The sequence below is a fragment of the Amphiura filiformis genome, chromosome 5, assembly GCF_039555335.1.
Source record: "Amphiura filiformis chromosome 5, Afil_fr2py, whole genome shotgun sequence".
Lineage (NCBI taxonomy): Eukaryota > Metazoa > Echinodermata > Ophiuroidea > Amphilepidida > Amphiuridae > Amphiura > Amphiura filiformis.
In genome coordinates, this window is record NC_092632.1 from 66317412 (window position 1) to 66344937 (window position 27526).

The 27526-nt window shown below is 44.8% G+C and overlaps 1 protein-coding gene across 1 annotated transcript in view; it reads right to left on the reverse strand.

The window, feature by feature from the left end:
- The window catches only part of LOC140152340 (uncharacterized), a 230239-nt gene that overhangs the window by 148132 nt on the left and 54581 nt on the right, over positions 1-27526 (reverse strand). The window contains 11 exon segments of the mRNA XM_072174644.1: positions 29-302; positions 338-532; positions 715-1704; positions 1749-2848; positions 2935-4499; positions 4592-12861; positions 12899-14723; positions 14768-14951; positions 15010-21051; positions 21143-25825; positions 25857-27427. Coding sequence (XP_072030745.1) covers positions 29-302; positions 338-532; positions 715-1704; positions 1749-2848; positions 2935-4499; positions 4592-12861; positions 12899-14723; positions 14768-14951; positions 15010-21051; positions 21143-25825; positions 25857-27427 — 26699 coding nt within the window.

A 27526-nucleotide genomic window follows, 5' to 3' on the forward strand; every position in this document is an offset into this window, starting at 1 on the left:
TCAGGCTTGATACCATCAGGATGTTTACCTTGTACTTCAGCGACTTCATCTGTATCTTTTGGCTTGGCTTCCTTCAAAGCAACAGGATGAGCTTTCACCCCTTTGTTTGTATCAGGATAATACACAGTTGCAGGTTTGTTTCTGTCATCATCTATGACAGCAGTTGGCTTGGTGGCAATATCATTCAAGCTACTACATGGTTTAGCAATAGCTTCCTTTCCAGTAACTGGGTCAATGATTTTGATAGGTGTGGGATCTGGACATCTCCTTGCACCTGTAACAGCTGGTTTTTGTTCTGTAACCTCACAAGGTGTGATGACATAACTGGGTGTATCACCTTCTTTAGCTGGAGACTCTCCTCATCTGACTCATCTGTGGCATCATCAGGTGATGTAAGAACATATGCAGGACCCTGATCAGTAACAAGTTGCATTGGTGGTAAATCACTTGCAGGTGTGGTTTGATTGTCAGATGTATCTGGAACTGGACTCAGAATGGCATCAAAAGGCTTTCCCTGTTGGTTTGGTCTGATCTGGTTGCTCAATAGGTGTAGAAGACACAGGGGGTGAAGTTGCTTCTAGTCTTGACTTCTTGGCATCAGGTCCAGAAAATTCTGAATCAGAATCAGTTGGTGATGTTATTGAAGATGTTACATCTGGTAGACTAACTGGTTGTTCTACATCATCCATTACATCACCATCTTCAATATCTTCAGTTCTGATCATTGTCTTCCAATTCTGATTCACTACTTCCAGATGCAGTTTGAACTTCTTCACCTACATGTCCATTTGGAGTTGCAGCAGACCCATCTTGCTGGGGATCAATAGGTGGAGTTTCTAGGAAGACATCATACTGATCCATACTCTTTGGTAGCATAACATCATATGTTTCCTCCTCAGGGGCACCTGGGAATGTTGCTAAAGCCCCTGTGAATTCATCAGATGGTTTTGCACCATCACCTTTCTTTGGTCCATCTGTATCCTCCATGCTTGGTGAATCCATATCTTCCACATTTTGTTCAGATTCTTCTCCAGTGATGCCACCTGGTTTAATTCTTTGTTGGAAGGCAGGTTTGTCTTGATGATGATCTTTCTCAGATTGATGAGCAGTACTTGTTGTGCCTGTTGTAGGGTCATGCACTTGCATCTGGTCTTCTCTGTCATCATCAACATAGGCTGAGGGATAATTTTGTAAGTCATCAAGATTTTCAGCAGGACGAGCTACCAAAGTTTGACCAGTGGTTGGATCTGTTACTCTGATGGGTTCTACTGGTACCAACCTTGCCCCTGTCACAACAGGTATCTCAGCTTGCTTGGTCTCATTGGATATTATATAGTCTGGCTTGCCTTGATTACTTTCAATATCAGGGACTATTCTGTCATCATCATCAACAGGAGTAAGTATATATGCAGGACCATGATCTGTTACTAACTGTGGTTTTAACACATCAGGTTTATCTTCACATGGAGCATCATCACTTGATGCTGCTGCAGTATCAACTCGAGCTCTTTTTGGTGGCATAATATCAGGGTTGATATTCTGCGAAGGCTCATCAAGTAAAGAGTCACTATCATGTTTGACTGGCATATGACCAACTTCTGGTTCTACATCTGCTTCTGATGGATATGCTAACTTGGATTCCTGTGTTAGTGGATTATATACTATCACAGGATCTTCAGGATCTGTCAAAATGCAGTTGGGTTTCTATCCAATTGATCTGGATCAGTTGCTGGAACTGCAATCATGACCTCTCCAGATTGAGGATCTTCTACTTTAAATGGCTTAGCATCAGGTGAATCTTGAAGAGTGACAAAGTTTGGTGGATCATTTGGTACATTGGTAGGTGATAAAATGTACTCAGCACCAACTGGGGTATCATCTCCTGTCTCATCTGGAAGTCTAATATCATCAACTGGATTAAGGTTGTAAGCCCAACCTTTGTCAGTTAGTAACTGCTGTGGTACTGCATTTTCTGCAAGTGAACCACCATCAGGTTCTTCAAGTACAGGTGGTTCCACAGGTGGTTTCATATCATCCTCTGCAACTGATGGCCTAGAATCATCCTTCAGGTCTTTAATTGGATGATAAACTAAAGCTGGCTTATTAGAATCAGGCAGATAGACACTTGGTTCATTTTCCAATGCTTCAGGACTTGATGCCGGAACAGCAATCATTGGTTCCCCGCTTACAGGGTCCTCGATTCTGAATGGCTTAGCTTCTGGATTTGATACTAAGCCTTGTATTGCAGGCATTTCTTCAAGTGGGTTAGTATTAACTGTCATGAGAGGCGTATCATTAGCTGCATCTTCTGGAAGTGGTTCAAGTGTAAAAGCAAGACCTTTGTCTGTAGCTATTTGTTGTGGGACAGCTTCTTCTCCATCCATCACAGTATCATCTGCTTTGTCTTTGGGAGGCGTTTCATCACTAGGTACAGCTGGGTATGCTGTCTTAGTCTGTCCTGTTTTGGGATTGTACACTTTGATTGGTTTGTCTTGATCTGACATAAAGGCTAGCGGCTCTTGCTTTAGTTCCTCTTCAGCAGTTACTGGTATGGCTTCCATGACATCACCCGTGACAGGATCACAAATCTGGACAGGTTCCATGACTGGTGCCGTTTGCAAAGAAGCCAACTGTGGTGGACTGTCAGAATCAGTTTCCATTGCTGCAATGTGGGTTGGCTCTGAATCAGTCCCATCAGTAACTGGCTGCAATTTAAATGCCCAGCCTTTATCTGTAAGCACCTGCTGTGGTTTTGACTCTGCTGGATGTTCTTCATCTGCTGCAGAGGATGGTGCTTCTGGACCAGGATACACTGTAGGATCATAAACCTTGGGTGCTTGATTTGGGTCTTTCACAAACACACATGGTTGCTTTTCTATTTGTTCAGCAGACGTGGCAGGAACAGCATCTTTAACCTCACCAGTGTTGGGATCTACCACTTTGAATGGCTTGCTCTTCGGTACAGTCTGCAAACCAACAATGTTTGGTGCCTCGTTAAGTGGTTCCTGTCTGCAGCAACAACAGGTGTTGCTTGATCATGTGATTCAATGGGCTCTTCTGATGGTGGTGTCAACACAAATGCTGGACCTTCATCAGTCACAATTTGAGGAGCTGTGCATGGTTCATCGCCTCTGGTATCATCAGTTGGACACACTTCCATTGTGTCTTCTGGGATGTATCCAGCTTCTGGCTTTTTGGCCTCTTCTCCTCCGGCAACCAGTTCAGATGGCTTGGATTCTGGTAAATCAGGATAATGTATTAAGGCTGGTTTCTTTGGTTTGGTAACAAAGACACTTGGGTTTTCCTTCAGCTGGTCAGAGTTTGTAACAGGCACAGCACGCATGAAATCACCAGTTTTGGGGTCTTTGACTTTAAATGGTGCAGTATCAGGTACTGTATCCAGTCCAGTCACTTTTGGGAACTCTTTGAGAGGTTTCTTCTTGGTGGCTACAACAGGTGCCCTCTGCATGCGATCTTCAGGAGTGAGAGGCTTTAGTACATAGGCCAATCCTTTGTCAGTGTTGACCTGCTGGTGTGTAGGTTTAGTAGGAAGCTGTGAAGCAGAATCTGGTGAAACTTGTTCCTTATGTGGATAATAAACAGCTGCAGGTTCATTTACATCATCAACATAGATACTACTTTCTCCTACATTTGGTCTCTCTGATGTAGGTACTGCTAGTGCTGGTTGGCCAGTTCTAGGATCTTTGACTCTATATGGCTTAGCATCTGGTTTGTGAACAACTTTGAGTGGTGTCGGTGCCTCCTCCAATGGCTCGGATTGTAAAGCCAGCAGTGGTATAGATTCATCGCCAGTATCATCATCTTCGAGCAATGGCTGCACTGAATATGCCAATCCTTTGTCAGTTAGCAGTTGTTTATGAGATGGCTCATCAGAAGTATCCATCTGCTCACTTGGTTCCCCACCAATTTCAGGAGTACCTGTAACTTCTTTGTCTGGTTTTGGATGATACAACTGCACAGGCTTGTCACCTCCATCTGCATATGCACTTGGCAATTTATCTAGCTGTTCTGAATTTGTTGCAGGAACAGCTTGCATGATGTTGCCACTGACAGGATCTTGTACACAGAATGGAGCTTTCTCAGGACAAGTTTCAATTCCTACTACTTCGGGTTTGCTTGTTAATGGAGACTCCTCAGCAGGTAAGAGAGGACCCTCTTGGTCTCCTTCCTTGGCTGGCTTCAAGATGTAAGCAGGGCCCTTGTCTGTGATAATTTGTTGTACCTTAGGCTTCTCTGATCCATCCACTGGTAAAGTGGGTTCAGACTCGAGTTGTTGGCTTTTTGAAGGCTGGAGAGGAGCTGAAGAATCAGGTTCTTCAACAACCGATGATGGTTCTACAGGTTGCCTGGAATCACTCTCCAGAGCTGATGGCTTAGAGTCTCCCTCCATATCTTCACAAGGGTGGTATACCAGAGCAGGCTTGGTAGAATCAGGCAGATACACACTTGGCTTATTTTCCAAGTCATCAGGATTCAAGCTGGAACAGCAATCATTGGTTTTCCATTTACAGGGTCTGTAATTCTGAATGGCTTAGCTTCTGGATTTGATACTAAGCCTTGTATTGCAGGCATTTCTTCAAGTGGGTTAGTATTAACTGCCATGAGAGGCGTATCATTAGCTGCATCTTCTGGAAGTGGTTCAAGTGTAAAAGCAAGACCTTTGTCTGTAGCTATTTGTTGTGGGACAGCTTCTTCTCCATCCATCACAGTATCATCTGCTTTGTCTTTGGGAGGTGTTTCATCACTAGGTACAGCTGGGTATGCTGTCTTAGTCTGTCCTGTTTTGGGATTGTACACTTTGATTGGTTTGTCTTGATCTGACATAAAGGCTAGCGGCTCTTGCTTTAGTTCCTCTTCATCAGTTACTGGTATGGCTTCCATGACATCACCCGTGACAGGATCACAAATCTGGACTGGTTCCATGACAGGTGCCGTTTGCAAAGAAGCCAACTGTGGTGGACTGTCAGAATCAGTTTCCATTGCTGCAATGTGGGTTGGCTCTGAATCAGTCCCATCAGTAACTGGCTGCAATTTAAATGCCCAGCCTTTATCTGTAAGCACCTGCTGTGGTTTTGACTCTGCTGGATGTTCTTCATCTGCTGCAGAGGATGGTGCTTCTGGACCAGGATACACTGTAGGATCATAAACCTTGGGTGCTTGATTTGGGTCTTTCACAAACACACATGGTTGCTTTTCTATTTGTTCAGCAGACGTGGCAGGAACAGCATCTTTAACCTCACCAGTGTTGGGATCTACCACTTTGAATTGCTTGCTCTTTGGTACAGTCTGCAAACCAACAATGTTTGGTGCCTCGTTAAGTGGTTCCCTGTCTGCAGCAACAATAGGTGTTGGTTGATAATGTGATGCAATGGGCTCTTCTGATGGTTGTGTCAACACAAATGCTGGACCTTCATCAGTCACAATTTGAGGAGCTGTGCATGGTTCATCGCCTCTGGTATCATCAGTTGGACACACTTCCATTGTGTCTTCTGGGATGTATCCAGCTTCTGGCTTTTTGGCCTCTTCTCCTCCGGCAACCAGTTCAGATGGTTTGGATTCTGGTACATCAGGATAATGTATTAAGGCTGGTTTCTTTGGTTTGGTGACAAAGACACTTGGGTTTTCCTTCAGCTGGTCAGAGTTTGTAACAGGCACAGCACGCATGAAATCACCAGTTTTGGGGTCTTTGACTTTAAATGGTGCAATATCAGGTACTGTATCCAGTCCAGTCACTCTTGGTAGCTCTTTGAGAGGTTTCTTCTTGGTGGCTACAACAGGTGCCCTCTGCATGCGATCTTCAGGAGTGAGAGGCTTTAGTACATAGGCCAATCCTTTGTCAGTGTTGACCTGCTGGTGTGTAGGTTTAGTAGGAAGCTGTGAAGCAGAATCTGGTGAAACTTGTTCCTCATGTGGATAATAAACAGCTGCAGGGTCATTTACATCATCAACATAGATACTACTTTCTCCTACATTTGGTCTCTCTGATGTAGGTACTGCTAGTGCTGGTTGGCCAGTTCTAGGATCTTTCACTCTATATGGCTTAGCATCTGGTTTGTGAACAACTTTGAGTGGTGTCGGTACCTCCTCTAATGGCTCGGATTGTAAAGCAAGCAGTGGTATAGATTCATCGCCAGTATCATCATCTTCGAGCAATGGCTGCACTGAATATGCCAATCCTTTGTCAGTTAGCAGTTGTTTATGAGATGGCTCATCAGAAGTATCCATCTGCTCACTTGGTTCCCCACCAATTTCAGGAGTACCTGTAACTTCTTTGTCTGGTTTTGGATGATACAACTGCACAGGCTTGTCACCTCCATCTGCATATGCACTTGGCAATTTATCTAGCTGTTCTGAATTTGTTGCAGGAACAGCTTGCATGATATTGCCACTGACAGGATCTTGTACACAGAATGGAGCTTTCTCAGGACAAGTTTCAATTCCTACTACTTGGGGTTTGCTTGTTAATGGAGACACCTCAGCAGGTAAGAGAGGACCCTCTTGGTCTCCTTCCTTGGCTGGCTTCAAGACATAAGCAGGGCCCTTGTCTGTGATAACTTGTTGTACCTTAGGCTTCTCTGATCCATCCACTGGTAAAGTGGGTTCAGACTCGAGTTGTTGGCTTTTTGAAGGCTGGAGAGGAGCTGAAGAATCAGGTTCTTCAACAACCGATGATGGTTCTACAGGTTGCCTGGAATCACTCTCCAGAGCTGATGGCTTAGAGTCTCCCTCCATATCTTCACAAGGGTGGTATACCAGAGCAGGCTTGGTAGAATCAGGCAGATACACACTTGGCTTATTTTCCAAGTCATCAGCATTCGAAGCTGGAACAGCAATCATTGGTTTTCCATTTACAGGGTCTGTAATTCTGAATGGCTTAGCTTCTGGATTTGATACTAAGCCTTGTATTGCAGGCATTTCTTCAAGTGGGTTAGTATTAACTGCCATGAGAGGCGTATCATTAGCTGCATCTTCTGGAAGTGGTTCAAGTGTAAAAGCAAGACCTTTGTCTGTAACTATTTGTTGTGGGACAGCTTCTTCTCCATCCATCACAGTATCATCTGCTTTGTCTTTGGGAGGCTTTTCATCACTAGGTACAGCTGGGTATGCTGTCTTAGTCTGTCCTGTTTTGGGATTGTACACTTTGATTGGTTTGTCTTGATCTGACATAAAGGCTAGCGGCTCTTGGTTTAGTTCCTCTTCATCAGTTACTGGTATGGCTTCCATGACATCACCTGTGACAGGATCACAAATCTGGACAGGTTCCATGACTGGTGCCGTTTGCAAAGAAGCCAACTGTGGTGGACTGTCAGAATCAGTTTCCATTGCTGCAATGTGGGTTGGCTCTGAATCAGTCCCATCAGTAACTGGCTGCAATTTAAATGCCCAGCCTTTATCTGTAAGCACCTGCTGTGGTTTTGACTCTGCTGGATGTTCTTCATCTGCTGCAGAGGATGGTGCTTCTGGACCAGGATACACTGTAGGATCATAAACCTTGGGTGCTTGATTTGGGTCTTTCACAAACACACATGGTTGCTTTTCTATTTGTTCAGCAGACGTGGCAGGAACAGCATCTTTAACCTCACCAGTGTTGGGATCTACCACTTTGAATGGCTTGCTCTTTGGTACAGTCTGCAAACCAACAATGTTTGGTGCCTCGTTAAGTGGTTCCCTGTCTGCAGCAACAATAGGTGTTGCTTGATCATGTGATTCAATGGGCTCTTCTGATGGTGGTGTCAACACAAATGCTGGACCTTCATCAGTCACAATTTGAGGAGCTGTGCATGGTTCATCGCCTCTGGTATCATCAGTTGGACACACTTCCATTGTGTCTTCTGGGATGTATCCAGCTTCTGGCTTTTTGGCCTCTTCTCCTCCGGCAACCAGTTCAGATGGTTTGGATTCTGGTACATCAGGATAATGTATTAAGGCTGGTTTCTTTGGTTTGGTGACAAAGACACTTGGGTTTTCCTTCAGCTGGTCAGAGTTTGTAACAGGCACAGCACGCATGAAATCACCAGTTTTGGGGTCTTTGACTTTAAATGGTGCAATATCAGGTACTGTATCCAGTCCAGTCACTCTTGGTAGCTCTTTGAGAGGTTTCTTCTTGGTGGCTACAACAGGTGCCCTCTGCATGCGATCTTCAGGAGTGAGAGGCTTTAGTACATAGGCCAATCCTTTGTCAGTGTTGACCTGCTGGTGTGTAGGTTTAGTAGGAAGCTGTGAAGCAGAATCTGGTGAAACTTGTTCCTTATGTGGATAATAAACAGCTGCAGGTTCATTTACATCATCAACATAGATACTACTTTCTCCTACATTTGGTCTCTCTGATGTAGGTACTGCTAGTGCTGGTTGGCCAGTTCTAGGATCTTTCACTCTATATGGCTTAGCATCTGGTTTGTGAACAACTTTGAGTGGTGTCGGTACCTCCTCTAATGGCTCGGATTGTAAAGCAAGCAGTGGTATAGATTCATCGCCAGTATCATCATCTTCGAGCAATGGCTGCACTGAATATGCCAATCCTTTGTCAGTTAGCAGTTGTTTATGAGATGGCTCATCAGAAGTATCCATCTGCTCACTTGGTTCCCCACCAATTTCAGGAGTACCTGTAACTACTTTGTCTGGTTTTGGATGATACAACTGCACAGGCTTGTCACCTCCATCTGCATATGCACTTGGCAATTTATCTAGCTGTTCTGAATTTGTTGCAGGAACAGCTTGCATGATATTGCCACTGACAGGATCTTGTACACAGAATGGAGCTTTCTCAGGACAAGTTTCAATTCCTACTACTTGGGGTTTGCTTGTTAATGGAGACACCTCAGCAGGTAAGAGAGGACCCTCTTGGTCTCCTTCCTTGGCTGGCTTCAAGACATAAGCAGGGCCCTTGTCTGTGATAATTTGTTGTACCTTAGGCTTCTCTGATCCATCCACTGGTAAAGTGGGTTCAGACTCGAGTTGTTGGCTTTTTGAAGGCTGGAGAGGAGCTGAAGAATCAGGTTCTTCAACAACCGATGATGGTTCTACAGGTTGCCTGGAATCACTCTCCAGAGCTGATGGCTTAGAGTCTCCCTCCATATCTTCACAAGGGTGGTATACCAGAGCAGGCTTGGTAGAATCAGGCAGATACACACTTGGTTTATTTTCCAAGTCATCAGGATTAGAAGCTGGAACAGCAATCATTGGTTTTCCATTTACAGGGTCTGTAATTCTGAATGGCTTAGCTTCTGGATTTGATACTAAGCCTTGTATTGCAGGCATTTCTTCAAGTGGGTTAGTATTAACTGCCATGAGAGGCGTATCATTAGCTGCATCTTCTGGAAGTGGTTCAAGTGTAAAAGCAAGACCTTTGTCTGTAGCTATTTGTTGTGGGACAGCTTCTTCTCCATCCATCACAGTATCATCTGCTTTGTCTTTGGGAGGCTTTTCATCACTAGGTACAGCTGGGTATGCTGTCTTAGTCTGTCCTGTTTTGGGATTGTACACTTTGATTGGTTTGTCTTGATCTGACATAAAGGCTAGCGGCTCTTGGTTTAGTTCCTCTTCATCAGTTACTGGTATGGCTTCCATGACATCACCCGTGACAGGATCACAAATCTGGACAGGTTCCATGACTGGTGCCGTTTGCAAAGAAGCCAACTGTGGTGGACTGTCAGAATCAGTTTCCATTGCTGCAATGTGGGTTGGCTCTGAATCAGTCCCATCAGTAACTGGCTGCAATTTAAATGCCCAGCCTTTATCTGTAAGCACCTGCTGTGGTTTTGACTCTGCTGGATGTTCTTCATCTGCTGCAGAGGATGGTGCTTCTGGACCAGGATACACTGTAGGATCATAAACCTTGGGTGCTTGATTTGGGTCTTTCACAAACACACATGGTTGCTTTTCTATTTGTTCAGCAGACGTGGCAGGAACAGCATCTTTAACCTCACCAGTGTTGGGATCTACCACTTTGAATGGCTTGCTCTTTGGTACAGTCTGCAAACCAACAATGTTTGGTGCCTCATTAAGTGGTTCCCTGTCTGCAGCAACAACAGGTGTTGGTTGACCATGTGATGCAATGGGCTCTTCAGATGGTGGTGTCAACACAAATGCTGGACCTTTATCAGTCACAATTTGAGGAGCTGTGCATGGTTCATCGCCTCTGGTATCATCAGTTGGACACACTTCCATTGTGTCTTCTGGGATGTATCCAGCTTCTGGCTTTTTGGCCTCTTCTCCTCCGGCAAGTAGTTCAGATGGTTTGGATTCTGGTACATCAGGATAATGTATTAAGGCTGGTTTCTTTGGTTTGGTAACAAAGACACTTGGGTTTTCCTTCAGCTGGTCAGAGTTTGTAACAGGTACAGCACGCATGAAATCACCAGTTTTGGGGTCTTTGACTTTAAATGGTGCAATATCAGGTACTGTATCCAGTCCAGTCACTCTTGGTAGCTCTTTGAGAGGTTTCTTCTTGGTGGCTACAACAGGTGCCCTCTGCATGCAATCTTCAGGAGTGAGAGGCTTTAGCACATAGGCCAATCCTTTGTCAGTGTTGACCTGCTGGTGTGTAGGTTTAGTAGGAAGCTGTGAAGCAGAATCTGGTGAAACTTGTTCCTTATGTGGATAATAAACAGCTGCAGGTTCATTTACATCATCAACATAGATACTACTTTCTCCTACATTTGGACTCTCTGATGTAGGTACTGCTAGTGCTGGTCGGCAAGTTCTAGGATCTTTGACTCTATATTGCTTAGCATCTGGTTTGTGAACAACTTTGAGTGGTGTCGGTACCTCCTCTAATGGCTTGTATTGTAAAGCAAGCAGTGGTATAGATTCATCGCCAGTATCATCATCTTCAAGCAATGGCTGCACTGAATATGCCAATCCTTTGTCAGTTAGCAGTTGTTTATGAGATGGCTCATCAGAAGTATCCATCTGCTCACTTGGTTCCCCGCCAATTTCAGGAGTACCTGTAACTTCTTTGTCTGGTTTTGGATGATACAACTGCACAGGCTTGTCACCGCCATCTGCATATGCACTTGGCAATTTATCTAGCTGTTCTGAATTTGTTGCAGGAACAGCTTGCATGATGTTGCCACTGACAGGATCTTGTACACAGAATGGAGCTTTCTCAGGACAAGTTTCAATTCCTACTACTTCGGGTTTGCTTGTTAATGGAGACTCCTCAGTAGGTAAGAGAGGACCCTCTTGGTCTCCTTCCTTGGCTGGCTTCAAGATGTAAGCAGGGCCCTTGTCTGTGATAATTTGTTGTACCTTAGGCTTCTCTGATTCATCCACTGGTAAAGAGGGTGCAGACTCGAGTTGTAGGCTTTCTGAAGGCTGGAGAGGAGCTGAAGAATCAGGTTCTTCAACAACCGATGATGGTTCTACAGGTTGCCTGGAATCACTCTCCAGAGCTGATGGCTTAGAGTCTCCCTCCATATCTTCACAAGGGTGGTATACAAGAGCAGGCTTGGTTGAATCAGGCAGATACACAGTTGGCTTATTTTCCAAGTCATCAGGATTCGAAGCTGGAACAGCAATCATTGGTTTTCCATTTACAGGATCTGTAATTCTGAATGGCTTAGCTTCTGGGTTTGATACTAAGCCTTGCATTGCAGGCATTTCTTCAAGTGGGTTAGTATTAACTGCCATGAGAGGCGTATCGTTAGCTGCATCTTCTGGAAGTGGTTCAAGTGTAAAAGCAAGACCTTTGTCTGTAGCTATTTGTTGTGGGACAGCCTCTTCTCCATCCATCACAGTATCATCTGCTTTGTCTTTGGGAGGTGTTTCATCACTAGGTACAGCTGGGTATGCTGTCTTAGTCTGTCCTGTTTTGGGATTGTACACTTTGATTGGTTTGTCTTGATCTGACATAAAGGCTAGCGGCTCTTGGTTTAGTTCCTCTTCATCAGTTACTGGTATGGCTTCCATGACATCACCCGTGACAGGATCACAAATCTGGACAGGTTCCATGTCTGGTGCCGTTTGCAAAGAAGCCAACTGTGGTGGACTGTCAGAATCAGTTTCCATTGCTGCAATGTGGGTTGGCTCTGAATCAGTCCCATCAGTAACTGGCTGCAATTTAAATGCCCAGCCTTTATCTGTAAGCACCTGCTGTGGTTTTGACTCTGCTGGATGTTCTTCATCTGCTGCAGAGGATGGTTCTTCTGGACCAGGATACACTGTAGGATCATAAACCTTGGGTGCTTGATTTGGGTCTTTCACAAACACACATGGTTGCTTTTCTATTTGTTCAGCAGACGTGGCAGGAACAGCATCTTTAACCTCACCAGTGTTGGGATCTACCACTTTGAATGGCTTGCTCTCTGGTACAGTCTGCAAACCAACAATGTTTGGTGCCTCGTTAAGTGGTTCCCTGTCTGCAGCAACAACAGGTGTTGGTTGATCATGTGATGCAATGGGCTCTTCTGATGGTGGTGTCAACACAAATGCTGGACCTTTATCAGTCACAATTTGAGGAGCTGTGCATGGTTCATCGCCTCTGGTATCATCAGTTGGACATACTTCCATAGTGTCTTCTGGGATGTATCCAGCTTCTGGCTTTTTGGCCTCTTCTCCTCCCGCAACCAGTTCAGATGGTTTGGATTCTGGTACAACAGGATAATGTATTAAGGCTGGTTTCTTTGGTTTGGTAACCAAGACACTTGGGTTTTCCTTCAGCTGGTCAGAGTTTGTAACAGGCACAGCACGCATGAAATCACCAGTTTTGGGGTCTTTGACTTTAAATGGTGCAATATCAGGTACTGTATCCAGTCCAGTCACTCTTGGTAGCTCTTTGAGAGGTTTCTTCTTGGTGGCTACAACAGGTGCCCTCTGCATGCGATCTTCAGGAGTGAGAGGCTTTTAGTACATAGGCCAATCCTTTGTCAGTGTTGACCTGCTGGTGTGTAGGTTTAGTAGGAAGCTGTGAAGCAGAATCTGGTGAAACTTGTTCCTTATGTGGATAATAAACAGCTGCAGGTTCATTTACATCATCAACATAGATACTACTTTCTCCTACATTTGGTCTCTCTGATGTAGGTACTGCTAGTGCTGGTAGGCCAGTTCTAGGATCTTTAACTCTATATGGCTTAGCATCTGGTTTGTGAACAACTTTGAGTGGTGTCGGTACCTCCTCTAATGGCTCGGATTGTAAAGCAAGCAGTGGTATAGATTCATCGCCAGTATCATCATCTTCGAGCAATGGCTGCACTGAATATGCCAATCCTTTGTCAGTTAACAGTTGTTTATGAGATGGCTCATCAGAAGTATCCATCTGCTCACTTGGTACCCCACCAATTTCAGGAGTACCTGTAACTTCTTTGTCTGGTTTTGGATGATACAACTGCACAGGCTTGTCACCTCCATCTGCATATGCACTTGGCAATTTATCTAGCTGTTCTGAATTTGTTGCAGGAACAGCTTGCATGATGTTGCCACTGACAGGATCTTGTACACAGAATGGAGCTTTCTCAGGACAAGTTTCAATTCCTACTACTTGGGGTTTGCTTGATAATGTTGACTCCTCAGCAGGTAAGAGAGGACCCTCTTGATCTCCTTCCTTGGCTGGCTTCAAGACGTAAGCAGGGCCCTTGTCTGTGATAATTTGTTGTACCTTAGGTTTCTCTGATTCATCCACTGGTAAAGAGGGTTCAGACTCGAGTTGTTGGCTTTCTGAAGGCTGAAGAGGAGCTGAAGAATCAGGTTCTTCAACAACCGATGATGGTTCTACAGGTTGCCTGGAATCACTCTCCAGAGCTGATGGCTTAGAGTCTCCCTCCATATCTTCACAAGGGTGGTATACCAGAGCAGGCTTGGTAGAATCAGGCAGATAGACACTTGGCTTATTTTCCAAGTCATCAGGATTCGAAGCTGGAACAGCAATCATTGGTTTTCCATTTACAGGGTCTGTAATTCTGAATGGCTTAGCTTCTGGATTTGATACTAAACCTTGTATTGCAGGCATTTCTTCAAGTGGGTTAGTATTAACTGCCATGAGAGGCGTATCATTAGCTGCATCTTCTGGAAGTGGTTCAAGTGTAAAAGCAAGACCTTTGTCTGTAGCTATTTGTTGTGGGACAGCTTCTTCTCCATCCATCACAGTATCATCTGCTTTGTCTTTGGGAGGTGTTTCATCACTAGGTACAGCTGGGTATGCTGTCTTAGTCTGTCCTGTTTTGGGATTGTACACTTTGATTGGTTTGTCTTGATCTGACATAAAGGCTAGCGGCTCTTGGTTTAGTTCCTCTTCATCAGTTACTGGTATGGCTTCCATGACATCACCCGTGACAGGATCACAAATCTGGACAGGTTCCATGACTGGTGCCTTTTGCAAAGAAGCCAACTGTGGTGGACTGTCAGAATCAGTTTCCATTGCTGCAATGTGGGTTGGCTCTGAATCAGTCCCATCAGTAACTGGCTGCAATTTAAATGCCCAGCCTTTATCTGTAAGCACCTGCTGTGGTTTTGACTCTGCTGGATGTTCTTCATCTGCTGCAGAGGATGGTGCTTCTGGACCAGGATACACTGTAGGATCATAAACCTTGGGTGCTTGATTTGGGTCTTTCACAAACACACATGGTTGCTTTTCTATTTGTTCAGCAGACGTGGCAGGAACAGCATCTTTAACCTCACCAGTGTTGGGATCTACCACTTTGAATGGCTTGCTCTTTGGTACAGTCTGCAAACCAACAATGTTTGGTGCCTCGTTAAGTGGTTCCTGTCTGCAGCAACAACAGGTGTTGGTTGATAATATGATGCAATGGGCTCTTCTGATGGTTGTGTCAACACAAATGCTGGACCTTCATCAGTCACAATTTGAGGAGCTGTGCATGGTTCATCACCTCTGGTATCATCAGTTGGACACACTTCCATTGTGTCTTCTGGGATGTATCCAGCTTCTGGCTTTTTGGCCTCTTCTCCTCCGGCAACTAGTTCAGATGGTTTGGATTCTGGTACATCAGGATAATGTATTAAGGCTGGTTTCTTTGGTTTGGTGAACAAAGACACTTGGGTTTTCCTTCAGCTGGTCAGAGTTTGTAACAGGCACAGCACGCATGAAATCACCAGTTTTGGGGTCTTTGACTTTAAATGGTGCAGTATCAGGTACTGTATCCAGTCCAGTTACTCTTGGTAGCTCTTTGAGAGGTTTCTTCTTGGTGGCTACAACAGGTGCCCTCTGCATGCGATCTTCAGGAGTGAGAGGCTTTAGTACATAGGCCAATCCTTTGTCAGTGTTGACCTGCTGGTGTGTAGGTTTAGTAGGAAGCTGTGAAGCAGAATCTGGTGAAACTTGTTCCTTATGTGGATAATAAACAGCTGCAGGTTCATTTACATCATCAACATAGATACTACTTTCTCCTACATTTGGTCTCTCTGATGTAGGTACTGCTAGTGCTGGTTGGCCAGTTCTAGGATCTTTGATTCTATATGGCTTAGCATCTGGTTTGTGAACAACTTTGAGTGGTGTCGGTACCTCCTCTAATGGCTCGGATTGTAAAGCAAGCAGTGGTATAGATTCATCGCCAGTATCATCATCTTCGAGCAATGGCTGCACTGAATATGCCAATCCTTTGTCAGTTAGCAGTTGTTTATGAGATGGCTCATCAGAAGTATCCATCTGCTCACTTGGTTCCCCACCAATTTCAGGAGTACCTGTAACTTCTTTGTCTGGTTTTGGATGATACAACTGCACAGGCTTGTCACCATCATCTGGATATGCACTTGGCAATTTATCTAGCTGTTCTGAATTTGTTGCAGGAACAGCTTGCATGATGTTGCCACTGACTGGATCTTGTACACAGAATGGAGCTTTCTCAGGACAAGTTTCAATTCCTACTACTTGGGGTTTGCTTGTTAATGGAGACTCCTCAGCAGGTAAGAGAGGACCCTCTTGGTCTCCTTCCTTGGCTGGCTTCAAGACGTAAGCAGGGCCCTTGTCTGTGATAATTTGTTGTACCTTAGGCTTCTCTGATCCATCCACTGGTAAAGTAGGTTCAGACTCGAGTTGTTGGCTTTTTGAAGGCTGGAGAGGAGCTGAAGAATCAGGTTCTTCAACAACCAATGATGGTTCTACAGGTTGCCTGGAATCACTCTCCAGAGCTGATGGCTTAGAGTCTCCCTCCATATCTTCACAAGGGTGGTATACCAGAGCAGGCTTGGTAGAATCAGGCAGATACACACTTGGCTTATTTTCTAAGTCATCAGGATTCGAAGCTGGAACAGCAATCATTGGTTTTCCATTTACAGGGTCTGTAATTCTGAATGGCTTAGCTTCTGGATTTGATACTAAGCCTTGTATTGCAGGCATTTCTTCAAGTGGGTTAGTATTAACTGCCATGAGAGGCGTATCATTAGCTGCATCTTCTGGAAGTGGTTCAAGTGTAAAAGCAAGACCTTTGTCTGTAGCTATTTGTTGTGGGACAGCTTCTTCTCCATCCATCACAGTATCATCTGCTTTGTCTTTGGGAGGCTTTTCATCACTAGGTACAGCTGGGTATGCTGTCTTAGTCTGTCCTGTTTTGGGATTGTACACTTTGATTGGTTTGTCTTGATCTGACATAAAGGCTAGCGGCTCTTGGTTTAGTTCCTCTTCATCAGTTACTGGTATGGCTTCCATGACATCACCCGTGACAGGATCACAAATCTGGACAGGTTCCATGACTGGTGCCGTTTGCAAAGAAGCCAACTGTGGTGGACTGTCAGAATCAGTTTCCATTGCTGCAATGTGGGTTGGCTCTGAATCAGTCCCATCAGTAACTGGCTGCAATTTAAATGCCCAGCCTTTATCTGTAAGCACCTGCTGTGGTTTTGACTCTGCTGGATGTTCTTCATCTGCTGCAGAGGATGGTGCTTCTGGACCAGGATACACTGTAGGATCATAAACCTTGGGTGCTTGATTTGGGTCTTTCACAAACACACATGGTTGCTTTTCTATTTGTTCAGCAGACGTGGCAGGAACAGCATCTTTAACCTCACCAGTGTTGGGATCTACCACTTTGAATGGCTTGCTCTTTGGTACAGTCTGCAAACCAACAATGTTTGGTGCCTCGTTAAGTGGTTCCCTGTCTGCAGCAACAACAGGTGTTGGTTGATAATGTGATGCAATGGGCTCTTCTGATGGTTGTGTCAACACAAATGCTGGACCTTCATCAGTCACAATTTGAGGAGCTGTGCATGGTTCATCACCTCTGGTATCATCAGTTGGACACACTTCCATTGTGTCTTCTGGGATGTATCCAGCTTCTGGCTTTTTGGCCTCTTCTCCTCCGGCAACTAGTTCAGATGGTTTGGATTCTGGTACATCAGGATAATGTATTAAGGCTGGTTTCTTTGGTTTGGTAACAAAGACACTTGGGTTTTCCTTCAGCTGGTCAGAGTTTGTAACAGGCACAGCACGCATGAAATCACCAGTTTTGGGGTCTTTGACTTTAAATGGTGCAGTATCAGGTACTGTATCCAGTCCAGTTACTCTTGGTAGCTCTTTGAGAGGTTTCTTCTTGGTGGCTACAACAGGTGCCCTCTGCATGCGATCTTCAGGAGTGAGAGGTTTTAGTACATAGGCCAATCCTTTGTCAGTGTTGACCTGCTGGTGTGTAGGTTTAGTAGGAAGCTGTGAAGCAGAATCTGGTGAAACTTGTTCCTTATGTGGATAATAAACAGCTGCAGGTTCATTTACATCATCAACATAGATACTACTTTCTCCTACATTTGGTCTCTCTGATGTAGGTACTGCTAGTGCTGGTTGGCCAGTTCTAGGATCTTTGATTCTATATGGCTTAGCATCTGGTTTGTGAACAACTTTGAGTGGTGTCGGTACCTCCTCTAATGGCTCGGATTGTAAAGCAAGCAGTGGTATAGATTCATCGCCAGTATCATCATCTTCGAGCAATGGCTGCACTGAATATGCCAATCCTTTGTCAGTTAGCAGTTGTTTATGAGATGGCTCATCAGAAGTATCCATCTGCTCACTTGGTTCCCCACCAATTTCAGGAGTACCTGTAACTTCTTTGTCTGGTTTTGGATGATACAACTGCACAGGCTTGTCACCATCATCTGGATATGCACTTGGCAATCTATCTAGCTGTTCTGAATTTGTTGCAGGAACAGCTTGCATGATGTTGCCACTGACTGGATCTTGTACACAGAATGGAGCTTTCTCAGGACAAGTTTCAATTCCTACTACTTGGGGTTTGCTTGTTAATGGAGACTCCTCAGCAGGTAAGAGAGGACCCTCTTGGTCTCCTTCCTTGGCTGGCTTCAAGACGTAAGCAGGGCCCTTGTCTGTGATAATTTGTTGTACCTTAGGCTTCTCTGATCCATCCACTGGTAAAGTAGGTTCAGACTCGAGTTGTTGGCTTTTTGAAGGCTGGAGAGGAGCTGAAGAATCAGGTTCTTCAACAACCAATGATGGTTCTACAGGTTGCCTGGAATCACTCTCCAGAGCTGATGGCTTAGAGTCTCCCTCCATATCTTCACAAGGGTGGTATACCAGAGCAGGCTTGGTAGAATCAGGCAGATACACACTTGGCTTATTTTCTAAGTCATCAGGATTCGAAGCTGGAACAGCAATCATTGGTTTTCCATTTACAGGGTCTGTAATTCTGAATGGCTTAGCTTCTGGATTTGATACTAAGCCTTGTATTGCAGGCATTTCTTCAAGTGGGTTAGTATTAACTGCCATGAGAGGTGTATCATTAGCTGCATCTTCTGGAAGTGGTTCAAGTGTAAAAGCAAGACCTTTGTCTGTAGCTATTTGTTGTGGGACAGCTTCTTCTCCATCCATCACAGTATCATCTGCTTTGTCTTTGGGAGGCTTTTCATCACTAGGTACAGCTGGGTATGCTGTCTTAGTCTGTCCTGTTTTGGGATTGTACACTTTGATTGGTTTGTCTTGATCTGACATAAAGGCTAGCGGCTCTTGGGTTAGTTCCTCTTCATCAGTTACTGGTATGGCTTCCATGACATCACCCGTGACAGGATCACAAATCTGGACAGGTTCCATGACTGGTGCCGTTTGCAAAGAAGCCAACTGTGGTGGACTGTCAGAATCAGTTTCCATTGCTGCAATGTGGGTTGGCTCTGAATCAGTCCCATCAGTAACTGGCTGCAATTTAAATGCCCAGCCTTTATCTGTAAGCACCTGCTGTGGTTTTGACTCTGCTGGATGTTCTTCATCTGCTGCAGAGGATGGTGCTTCTGGACCAGGATACACTGTAGGATCATAAACCTTGGGTGCTTGATTTGGGTCTTTCATAAACACACATGGTTGCTTTTCTATTTGTTCAGCAGACGTGGCAGGAACAGCATCTTTAACCTCACCAGTGTTGGGATCTACCACTTTGAATGGCTTGCTCTTTGGTACAGTCTGCAAACCAACAATGTTTGGTGCCTCGTTAAGTGGTTCCCTGTCTGCAGCAACAACAGGTGTTGGTTGATCATGTGATGCAATGGGCGCTTCTGATGGTGGTGTCATCACAAATGCTGGACCTTCATCAGTCACAATTTGAGGAGCTGTGCATGGTTCATCGCCTCTGGTATCATCAGTTGGACACACTTCCATTGTGTCTTCTGGGATGTATCCAGCTTCTGGCTTTTTGGCCTCTTCTCCTCCGGCAACTAGTTCAGATGGTTTGGATTCTGGTACATCAGGATAATGTATTAAGGCTGGTTTCTTTGGTTTGGTAACAAAGACACTTGGGTTTTCCTTCAGCTGGTCAGAGTTTGTAACAGGCACAGCACGCATGAAATCACCAGTTTTGGGGTCTTTGATTTTAAATGGTGCAGTATCAGGTACTGTATCCAGTCCAGTCACTCTTGGTAGCTCTTTGAGAGGTTTCTTCTTGGTGGCTACAACAGGTGCCCTCTGCATGCGATCTTCAGGAGTGAGAGGCTTTAGTACATAGGCCAATCCTTTGTCAGTGTTGACCTGCTGGTGTGTAGGTTTAGTAGGAAGCTGTGAAGCAGAATCTGGTGAAACTTGTTCCTTATGTGGATAATAAACAGCTGCAGGTTCATTTACATCATCAACATAGATACTACTTTCTCCTACATTTGGTCTCTCTGATGTAGGTACTGCTAGTGCTGGTTGGCCAGTTCTAGGATCTTTGATTCTATATGGCTTAGCATCTGGTTTGTGAACAACTTTGAGTGGTGTCGGCACCTCCTCTAATGGCTCGGATTGTAAAGCAAGCAGTGGTATAGATTCATCGCCAGTATCATCATCTTCGAGCAATGGCTGCACTGAATATGCCAATCCTTTGTCAGTTAGCAGTTGTTTATGAGATGGCTCATCAGAAGTATCCATCTGCTCACTTGGTTCCCCACCAATTTCAGGAGTACCTGTAACTTCTTTGTCTGGTTTTGGATGATACAACTGCACAGGCTTGTCACCTCCATCTGGATATGCACTTGGCAATTTATCTAGCTGTTCTGAATTTGTTGCAGGAACAGCTTGCATGATGTTGCCACTGACTGGATCTTGTACACAGAATGGAGCTTTCTCAGGACAAGTTTCAATTCCTACTACTTGGGGTTTGCTTGTTAATGGAGACTCCTCAGCAGGTAAGAGAGGACCCTCTTGGTCTCCTTCCTTGGCTGGCTTCAAGACGTAAGCAGGGCCCTTGTCTGTGATAATTTGTTGTACCTTAGGCTTCTCTGATCCATCCACTGGTAAAGTAGGTCCAGACTCGAGTTGTTGGCTTTTTGAAGGCTGGAGAGGAGCTGAAGAATCAGGTTCTTCAACAACCGATGATGGTTCTACAGGTTGCCTGGAATCACTCTCCAGAGCTGATGGCTTAGAGTCTCCCTCCATATCTTCACAAGGGTGGTATACCAGAGCAGGCTTGGTAGAATCAGGCAGATACACACTTGGCTTATTTTCCAAGTCATCAGCATTCGAAGCTGGAACAGCAATCATTGGTTTTCCATTCACAGGGTCTGTAATTCTGAATGGCTTAGCTTCTGGATTTGATACTAAGCCTTGTATTGCAGGCATTTCTTCAAGTGGGTTAGTATTAACTGCCATGAGAGGCGTATCATTAGCTGCATCTTCTGGAAGTGGTTCAAGTGTAAAAGCAAGACCTTTGTCTGTAGCTATTTGTTGTGGGACAGCTTCTTCTCCATCCATCACAGTATCATCTGCTTTGTCTTTGGGAGGCTTTTTCATCGCTAGGTACAGCTGGGTATGCTGTCTTAGTCTGTCCTGTTTTGGGATTGTACACTTTGATTGGTTTGTCTTGATCTGACATAAAGGCTAGCGGCTCTTGGTTTAGTTCCTCTTCATCAGTTACTGGTATGGCTTCCATGACATCACCCGTGACAGGATCACAAATCTGGACAGGTTCCATGACTGGTGCCGTTTGCAAAGAAGCCAACTGTGGTGGACTGTCAGAATCAGTTTCCATTGCTGCAATGTGGGTTGGCTCTGAATCAGTCCCATCAGTAACTGGCTGCAATTTAAATGCCCAGCCTTTATCTGTAAGCACCTGCTGTGGTTTTGACTCTGCTGGATGTTCTTCATCTGCTGCAGAGGATGGTGCTTCTGGACCAGGATACACTGTAGGATCATAAACCTTGGGTGCTTGATTTGGGTCTTTCACAAACACACATGGTTGCTTTTCTATTTGTTCAGCAGACGTGGCAGGAACAGCATCTTTAACCTCACCAGTGTTGGGATCTACCACTTTGAATGGCTTGCTCTTTGGTACAGTCTGCAAACCAACAATGTTTGGTGCCTCGTTAAGTGGTTCCCTGTCTGCAGCAACAACAGGTGTTGGTTGATAATGTGATGCAATGGGCTCTTCTGATGGTTGTGTCAACACAAATGCTGGACCTTCATCAGTCACAATTTGAGGAGCTGTGCATGGTTCATCACCTCTGGTATCATCAGTTGGACACACTTCCATTGTGTCTTCTGGGATGTATCCAGCTTCTGGCTTTTTGGCCTCTTCTCCTCCGGCAACTAGTTCAGATGGTTTGGATTCTGGTACATCAGGATAATGTATTAAGGCTGGTTTCTTTGGTTTGGTGACAAAGACACTTGGCTTTTCCTTCAGCTGGTCAGAGTTTGTAACAGGCACAGCACGCATGAAATCACCAGTTTTGGGGTCTTTGACTTTAAATGGTGCAATATCAGGTACTGTATCCAGTCCAGTCACTCTTGGTAGCTCTTTGAGAGGTTTCTTCTTGGTGGCTACAACAGGTGCCCTCTGCATGCGATCTTCAGGAGTGAGAGGCTTCAGTACATAGGCCAATCCTTTGTCAGTGTTGACCTGCTGGTGTGTAGGTTTAGTAGGAAGCTGTGAAGCAGAATCTGGTGAAACTTGTTCCTTATGTGGATAATAAACAGCTGCAGGTTCATTTACATCATCAACATAGATACTACTTTCTCCTACATTTGGTCTCTCTGATGTAGGTACTGCTAGTGCTGGTTGGCCAGTTCTAGGATCTTTCACTCTATATGGCTTAGCATCTGGTTTGTGAACAACTTTGAGTGGTGTCGGTACCTCCTCTAATGGCTCGGATTGTAAAGCAAGCAGTGGTATAGATTCATCACCAGTATCATCATCTTCGAGCAATGGCTGCACTGAATATGCCAATCCTTTGTCAGTTAGCAGTTGTTTATGAGATGGCTCATCAGAAGTATCCATCTGCTCACTTGGTTCCCCACCAATTTCAGGAGTACCTGTACCTTCTTTGTCTGGTTTTGGATGATACAACTGCACAGGCTTGTCACCTCCATCTGCATATGCACTTGGCAATTTATCTAGCTGTTCTGAATTTGTTGCAGGAACAGCTTGCATGATATTGCCACTGACAGGATCTTGTACACAGAATGGAGCTTTCTCAGGACAAGTTTCAATTCCTACTACTTGGGGTTTGCTTGTTAATGGAGACACCTCAGCAGGTAAGAGAGGACCCTCTTGGTCTCCTTCCTTGGCTGGCTTCAAGACATAAGCAGGGCCCTTGTCTGTGATAATTTGTTGTACCTTAGGCTTCTCTGATCCATCCACTGGTAAAGTGGGTTCAGACTCGAGTTGTTGGCTTTTTGAAGGCTGGAGAGGAGCTGAAGAATCAGGTTCTTCAACAACCGATGATGGTTCTACAGGTTGCCTGGAATCACTCTCCAGAGCTGATGGCTTAGAGTCTCCCTCCATATCTTCACAAGGGTGGTATACCAGAGCAGGCTTGGTAGAATCAGGCAGATACACACTTGGCTTATTTTCCAAGTCATCAGCATTCGAAGCTGGAACAGCAATCATTGGTTTTCCATTCACAGGGTCTGTAATTCTGAATGGCTTAGCTTCTGGATTTGATACTAAGCCTTGTATTGCAGGCATTTCTTCAAGTGGGTTAGTATTAACTGCCATGAGAGGCGTATCATTAGCTGCATCTTCTGGAAGTGGTTCAAGTGTAAAAGCAAGACCTTTGTCTGTAGCTATTTGTTGTGGGACAGCTTCTTCTCCATCCATCACAGTATCATCTGCTTTGTCTTTGGGAGGCTTTTCATCACTAGGTACAGCTGGGTATGCTGTCTTAGTCTGTCCTGTTTTGGGATTGTACACTTTGATTGGTTTGTCTTGATCTGACATAAAGGCTAGCGGCTCTTGGTTTAGTTCCTCTTCATCAGTTACTGGTATGGCTTCCATGACATCACCCGTGACAGGATCATAAATCTGGACAGGTTCCATGACTGGTGCCGTTTGCAAAGAAGCCAACTGTGGTGGACTGTCAGAATCAGTTTCCATTGCTGCAATGTGGGTTGGCTCTGAATCAGTCCCATCAGTAACTGGCTGCAATTTAAATGCCCAGCCTTTATCTGTAAGCACCTGCTGTGGTTTTGACTCTGCTGGATGTTCTTCATCTGCTGCAGAGGATGGTGCTTCTGGACCAGGATACACTGTAGGATCATAAACCTTGGGTGCTTGATTTGGGTCTTTCACAAACACACATGGTTGCTTTTCTATTTGTTCAGCAGACGTGGCAGGAACAGCATCTTTAACCTCACCAGTGTTGGGATCTACCACTTTGAATGGCTTGCTCTTCGGTACAGTCTGCAAACCAACAATGTTTGGTGCCTCGTTAAGTGGTTCCCTGTCTGCAGCAACAACAGGTGTTGCTTGATCATGTGATTCAATGGGCTCTTCTGATGGTGGTGTCAACACAAATGCTGGACCTTCATCAGTCACAATTTGAGGATCTGTGCATGGTTCATCGCCTCTGGTATCATTAGTTGGACACACTTCCATTGTGTCTTCTGGGATGTATCCAGCTTCTGGCTTTTTGGCCTCTTCTCCTCCGGCAACCAGTTCAGATGGTTTGGATTCTGGTACATCAGGATAATGTATTAAGGCTGGTTTCTTTGGTTTGGTGACAAAGACACTTGGCTTTTCCTTCAGCTGGTCAGAGTTTGTAACAGGCACAGCACGCATGAAATCACCAGTTTTGGGGTATTTGACTTTAAATGGTGCAATATCAGGTACTGTATCCAGTCCAGTCACTCTTGGTAGCTCTTTGAGAGGTTTCTTCTTGGTGGCTACAACAGGTGCCCTCTGCATGCGATCTTCAGGAGTGAGAGGTTTTAGTACATAGGCCAATCTTTTGTCAGTGTTGACCTGCTGGTGTGTAGGTTTAGTAGGAAGCTGTGAAGCAGAATCTGGTGAAACTTGTTCCTTATGTGGATAATAAACAGCTGCAGGTTCATTTACATCATCAACATAGATACTACTTTCTCCTACATTTGGTCTCTCTGATGTAGGTACTGCTAGTACTGGTTGGCCAGTTCTAGGATCTTTCACTCTATATGGCTTAGCATCTGGTTTGTGAACAACTTTGAGTGGTGTCGGTACCTCCTCTAATGGCTCGGATTGTAAAGCAAGCAGTGGTATAGATTCATCGCCAGTATCATCATCTTCGAGCAATGGCTGCACTGAATATGCCAATCCTTTGTCAGTTAGCAGTTGTTTATGAGATGGCTCATCAGAAGTATCCATCTGCTCACTTGGTTCCCCACCAATTTCAGGAGTACCTGTAACTTCTTTGTCTGGTTTTGGATGATACAACTGCACAGGCTTGTCACCTCCATCTGCATATGCACTTGGCAATTTATCTAGCTGTTCTGAATTTGTTGCAGGAACAGCTTGCATGATGTTGCCACTGACAGGATCTTGTACACAGAATGGAGCTTTCTCAGGACAAGTTTCAATTCCTACTACTTGGGGTTTGCTTGATAATGTTGACTCCTCAGCAGGTAAGAGAGGACCCTCTTGATCTCCTTCCTTGGCTGGCTTCAAGACGTAAGCAGGGCCCTTGTCTGTGATAATTTGTTGTACCTTAGGTTTCTCTGATTCATCCACTGGTAAAGAGGGTTCAGACTCGAGTTGTTGGCTTTCTGAAGGCTGGAGAGGAGCTGAAGAATCAGGTTCTTCAACAACCGATGATGGTTCTACAGGTTGCCTGGAATCACTCTCCAGAGCTGATGGCTTAGAGTCTCCCTCCATATCTTCACAAGGGTGGTATACCAGAGCAGGCTTGGTAGAATCAGGCAGATACACACTTGGCTTATTTTCCAAGTCATCAGGATTCGAAGCTGGAACAGCAATCATTGGTTTTCCATTTACAGGGTCTGTAATTCTGAATGGCTTAGCTTCTGGATTTGATACTAAGCCTTGTATTGCAGGCCTTTCTTCAAGTGGGTTAGTATTAACTGCCATGAGAGGTGTATCATTAGCTGCACCTTCTGGAAGTGGTTCAAGTGTAAAAGCAAGACCTTTGTCTGTAGCTATTTGTTGTGGGACAGCTTCTTCTCCATCCATCACAGTATCATCTGATTTGTCTTTGGGAGGCGTTTTCATCACTAGTTACAGCTGGGTATGCTGTCTTAGTCTGTCCTGTTTTGGGATTGTACACTTTGATTGGTTTGTCTTGATCTGACATAAAGGCTAGCGGCCCTTGGTTTAGTTCCTCTTCATCAGTCACTGGTATGGCTTCCACGACATCACCCGTGACAGGATCACAAATCTGGACAGGTTCCATGACTGGTGCCGTTTGCAAAGAAGCCAACTGTGGTGGACTGTCAGAATCAGTTTCCATTGCTGCAATGTGGGTTGGCTCTGAATCAGTCCCATCAGTAACTGGCTGCAATTTAAATGCCCAGCCTTTATCTGTAAGCACCTGCTGTGGTTTTGACTCTACTGGATGTTCTTCATCTGCTGCAGAGGATGGTGCTTCTGGACCAGGATACACTGTAGGATCATAAACCTTGGGTGCTTGATTTGGGTCTTTCACAAACACACATGGTTGCTTTTCTATTTGTTCAGCAGACGTGGCAGGAACAGCATCTTTAACCTCACCAGTGTTGGGATCTACCACTTTGAATGGCTTGCTCTTTGGTACAGTCTGCAAACCAACAATGTTTGGTGCCTCATTTAGTGGTTCCCTGTCTGCAGCAACAACAGGTGTTGGTTGATCATGTGATGCAATGGGCGCTTCTGATGGTGGTGTCAACACAAATGCTGGACCTTCATCAGTCACAATTTGAGGAGCTGTGCATGGTTCATCGCCTCTGGTATCATCAGTTGGACATACTTCCATAGTGTCTTCTGGGATTTGCTGATGTATTGGTTTGGCTGATTGACTAGAAACAATATCTTCATCATCAGAGTCGATCTCTTTTTGTTCTGGGTAGTAAACATAGGCAGGTTTACTATCATCACTTACATACACACTCCCTTGTTGCAAACCTGGCGTATCTGTTGTAGGCACTGCTAACATGGGTTTTCGTGATCTAGGATCTGTGACTCTGTATGGTTTTGAATCTGATCTGTGTACCACTGCAACTGCTTTTGGTAACTCATGCAAAGGTGCTGTTTGTAGCGGAAGCTCTGGTATATTTTTCACATCAGCATCATACGGCAGTGGTTCTAAACTATATGCCAAACCCTTGTCTGTTAACAGTTGGCGTGATGGTCGATATTGAGAATCCATGTCTTCTAAGTCACCTCTTGCTGCTTGAGGCTCTTCAACGTGCTCAGGCCTTAAATGTTCTGTAGGTTGTGATGTTGGTACTATCATATCACCATCAGTGGACTGTGGATAATGAACAATCCCTGGTTTGTTGACATCATCAACAAATATACAAGGCTTGTTTCTGAGTGCTTCATCATCCATTGTAGGCACTGCCATCATAGTTTCACCTGATCTTGGATCTTGAACCCTCAATGGCTGAGTATCAGTGATATCCACAAGACCTTCAGTATGTGGAACAGTGTCTATGGGATCTGTTTTCAAGCCAACCAATGGACTTGTATCTTCAGTCATACTGCCATCTTCTGGCATTGGCGTCAACACAAAGGCCTTGCCTTTATCAGTCATAAGCTGCTGAGGTACCACGTTACCTTCAACAGGCTTGGATGTTGCTTTAGTCTTGCTACGCTTTGGGGAAGTACATAGCAGCAGGTTTATTTGGGTTAGCAACAAATACACTGGGCTGTTCTTTCAGCTGATCAGAATTGGTAACAGGAACAGC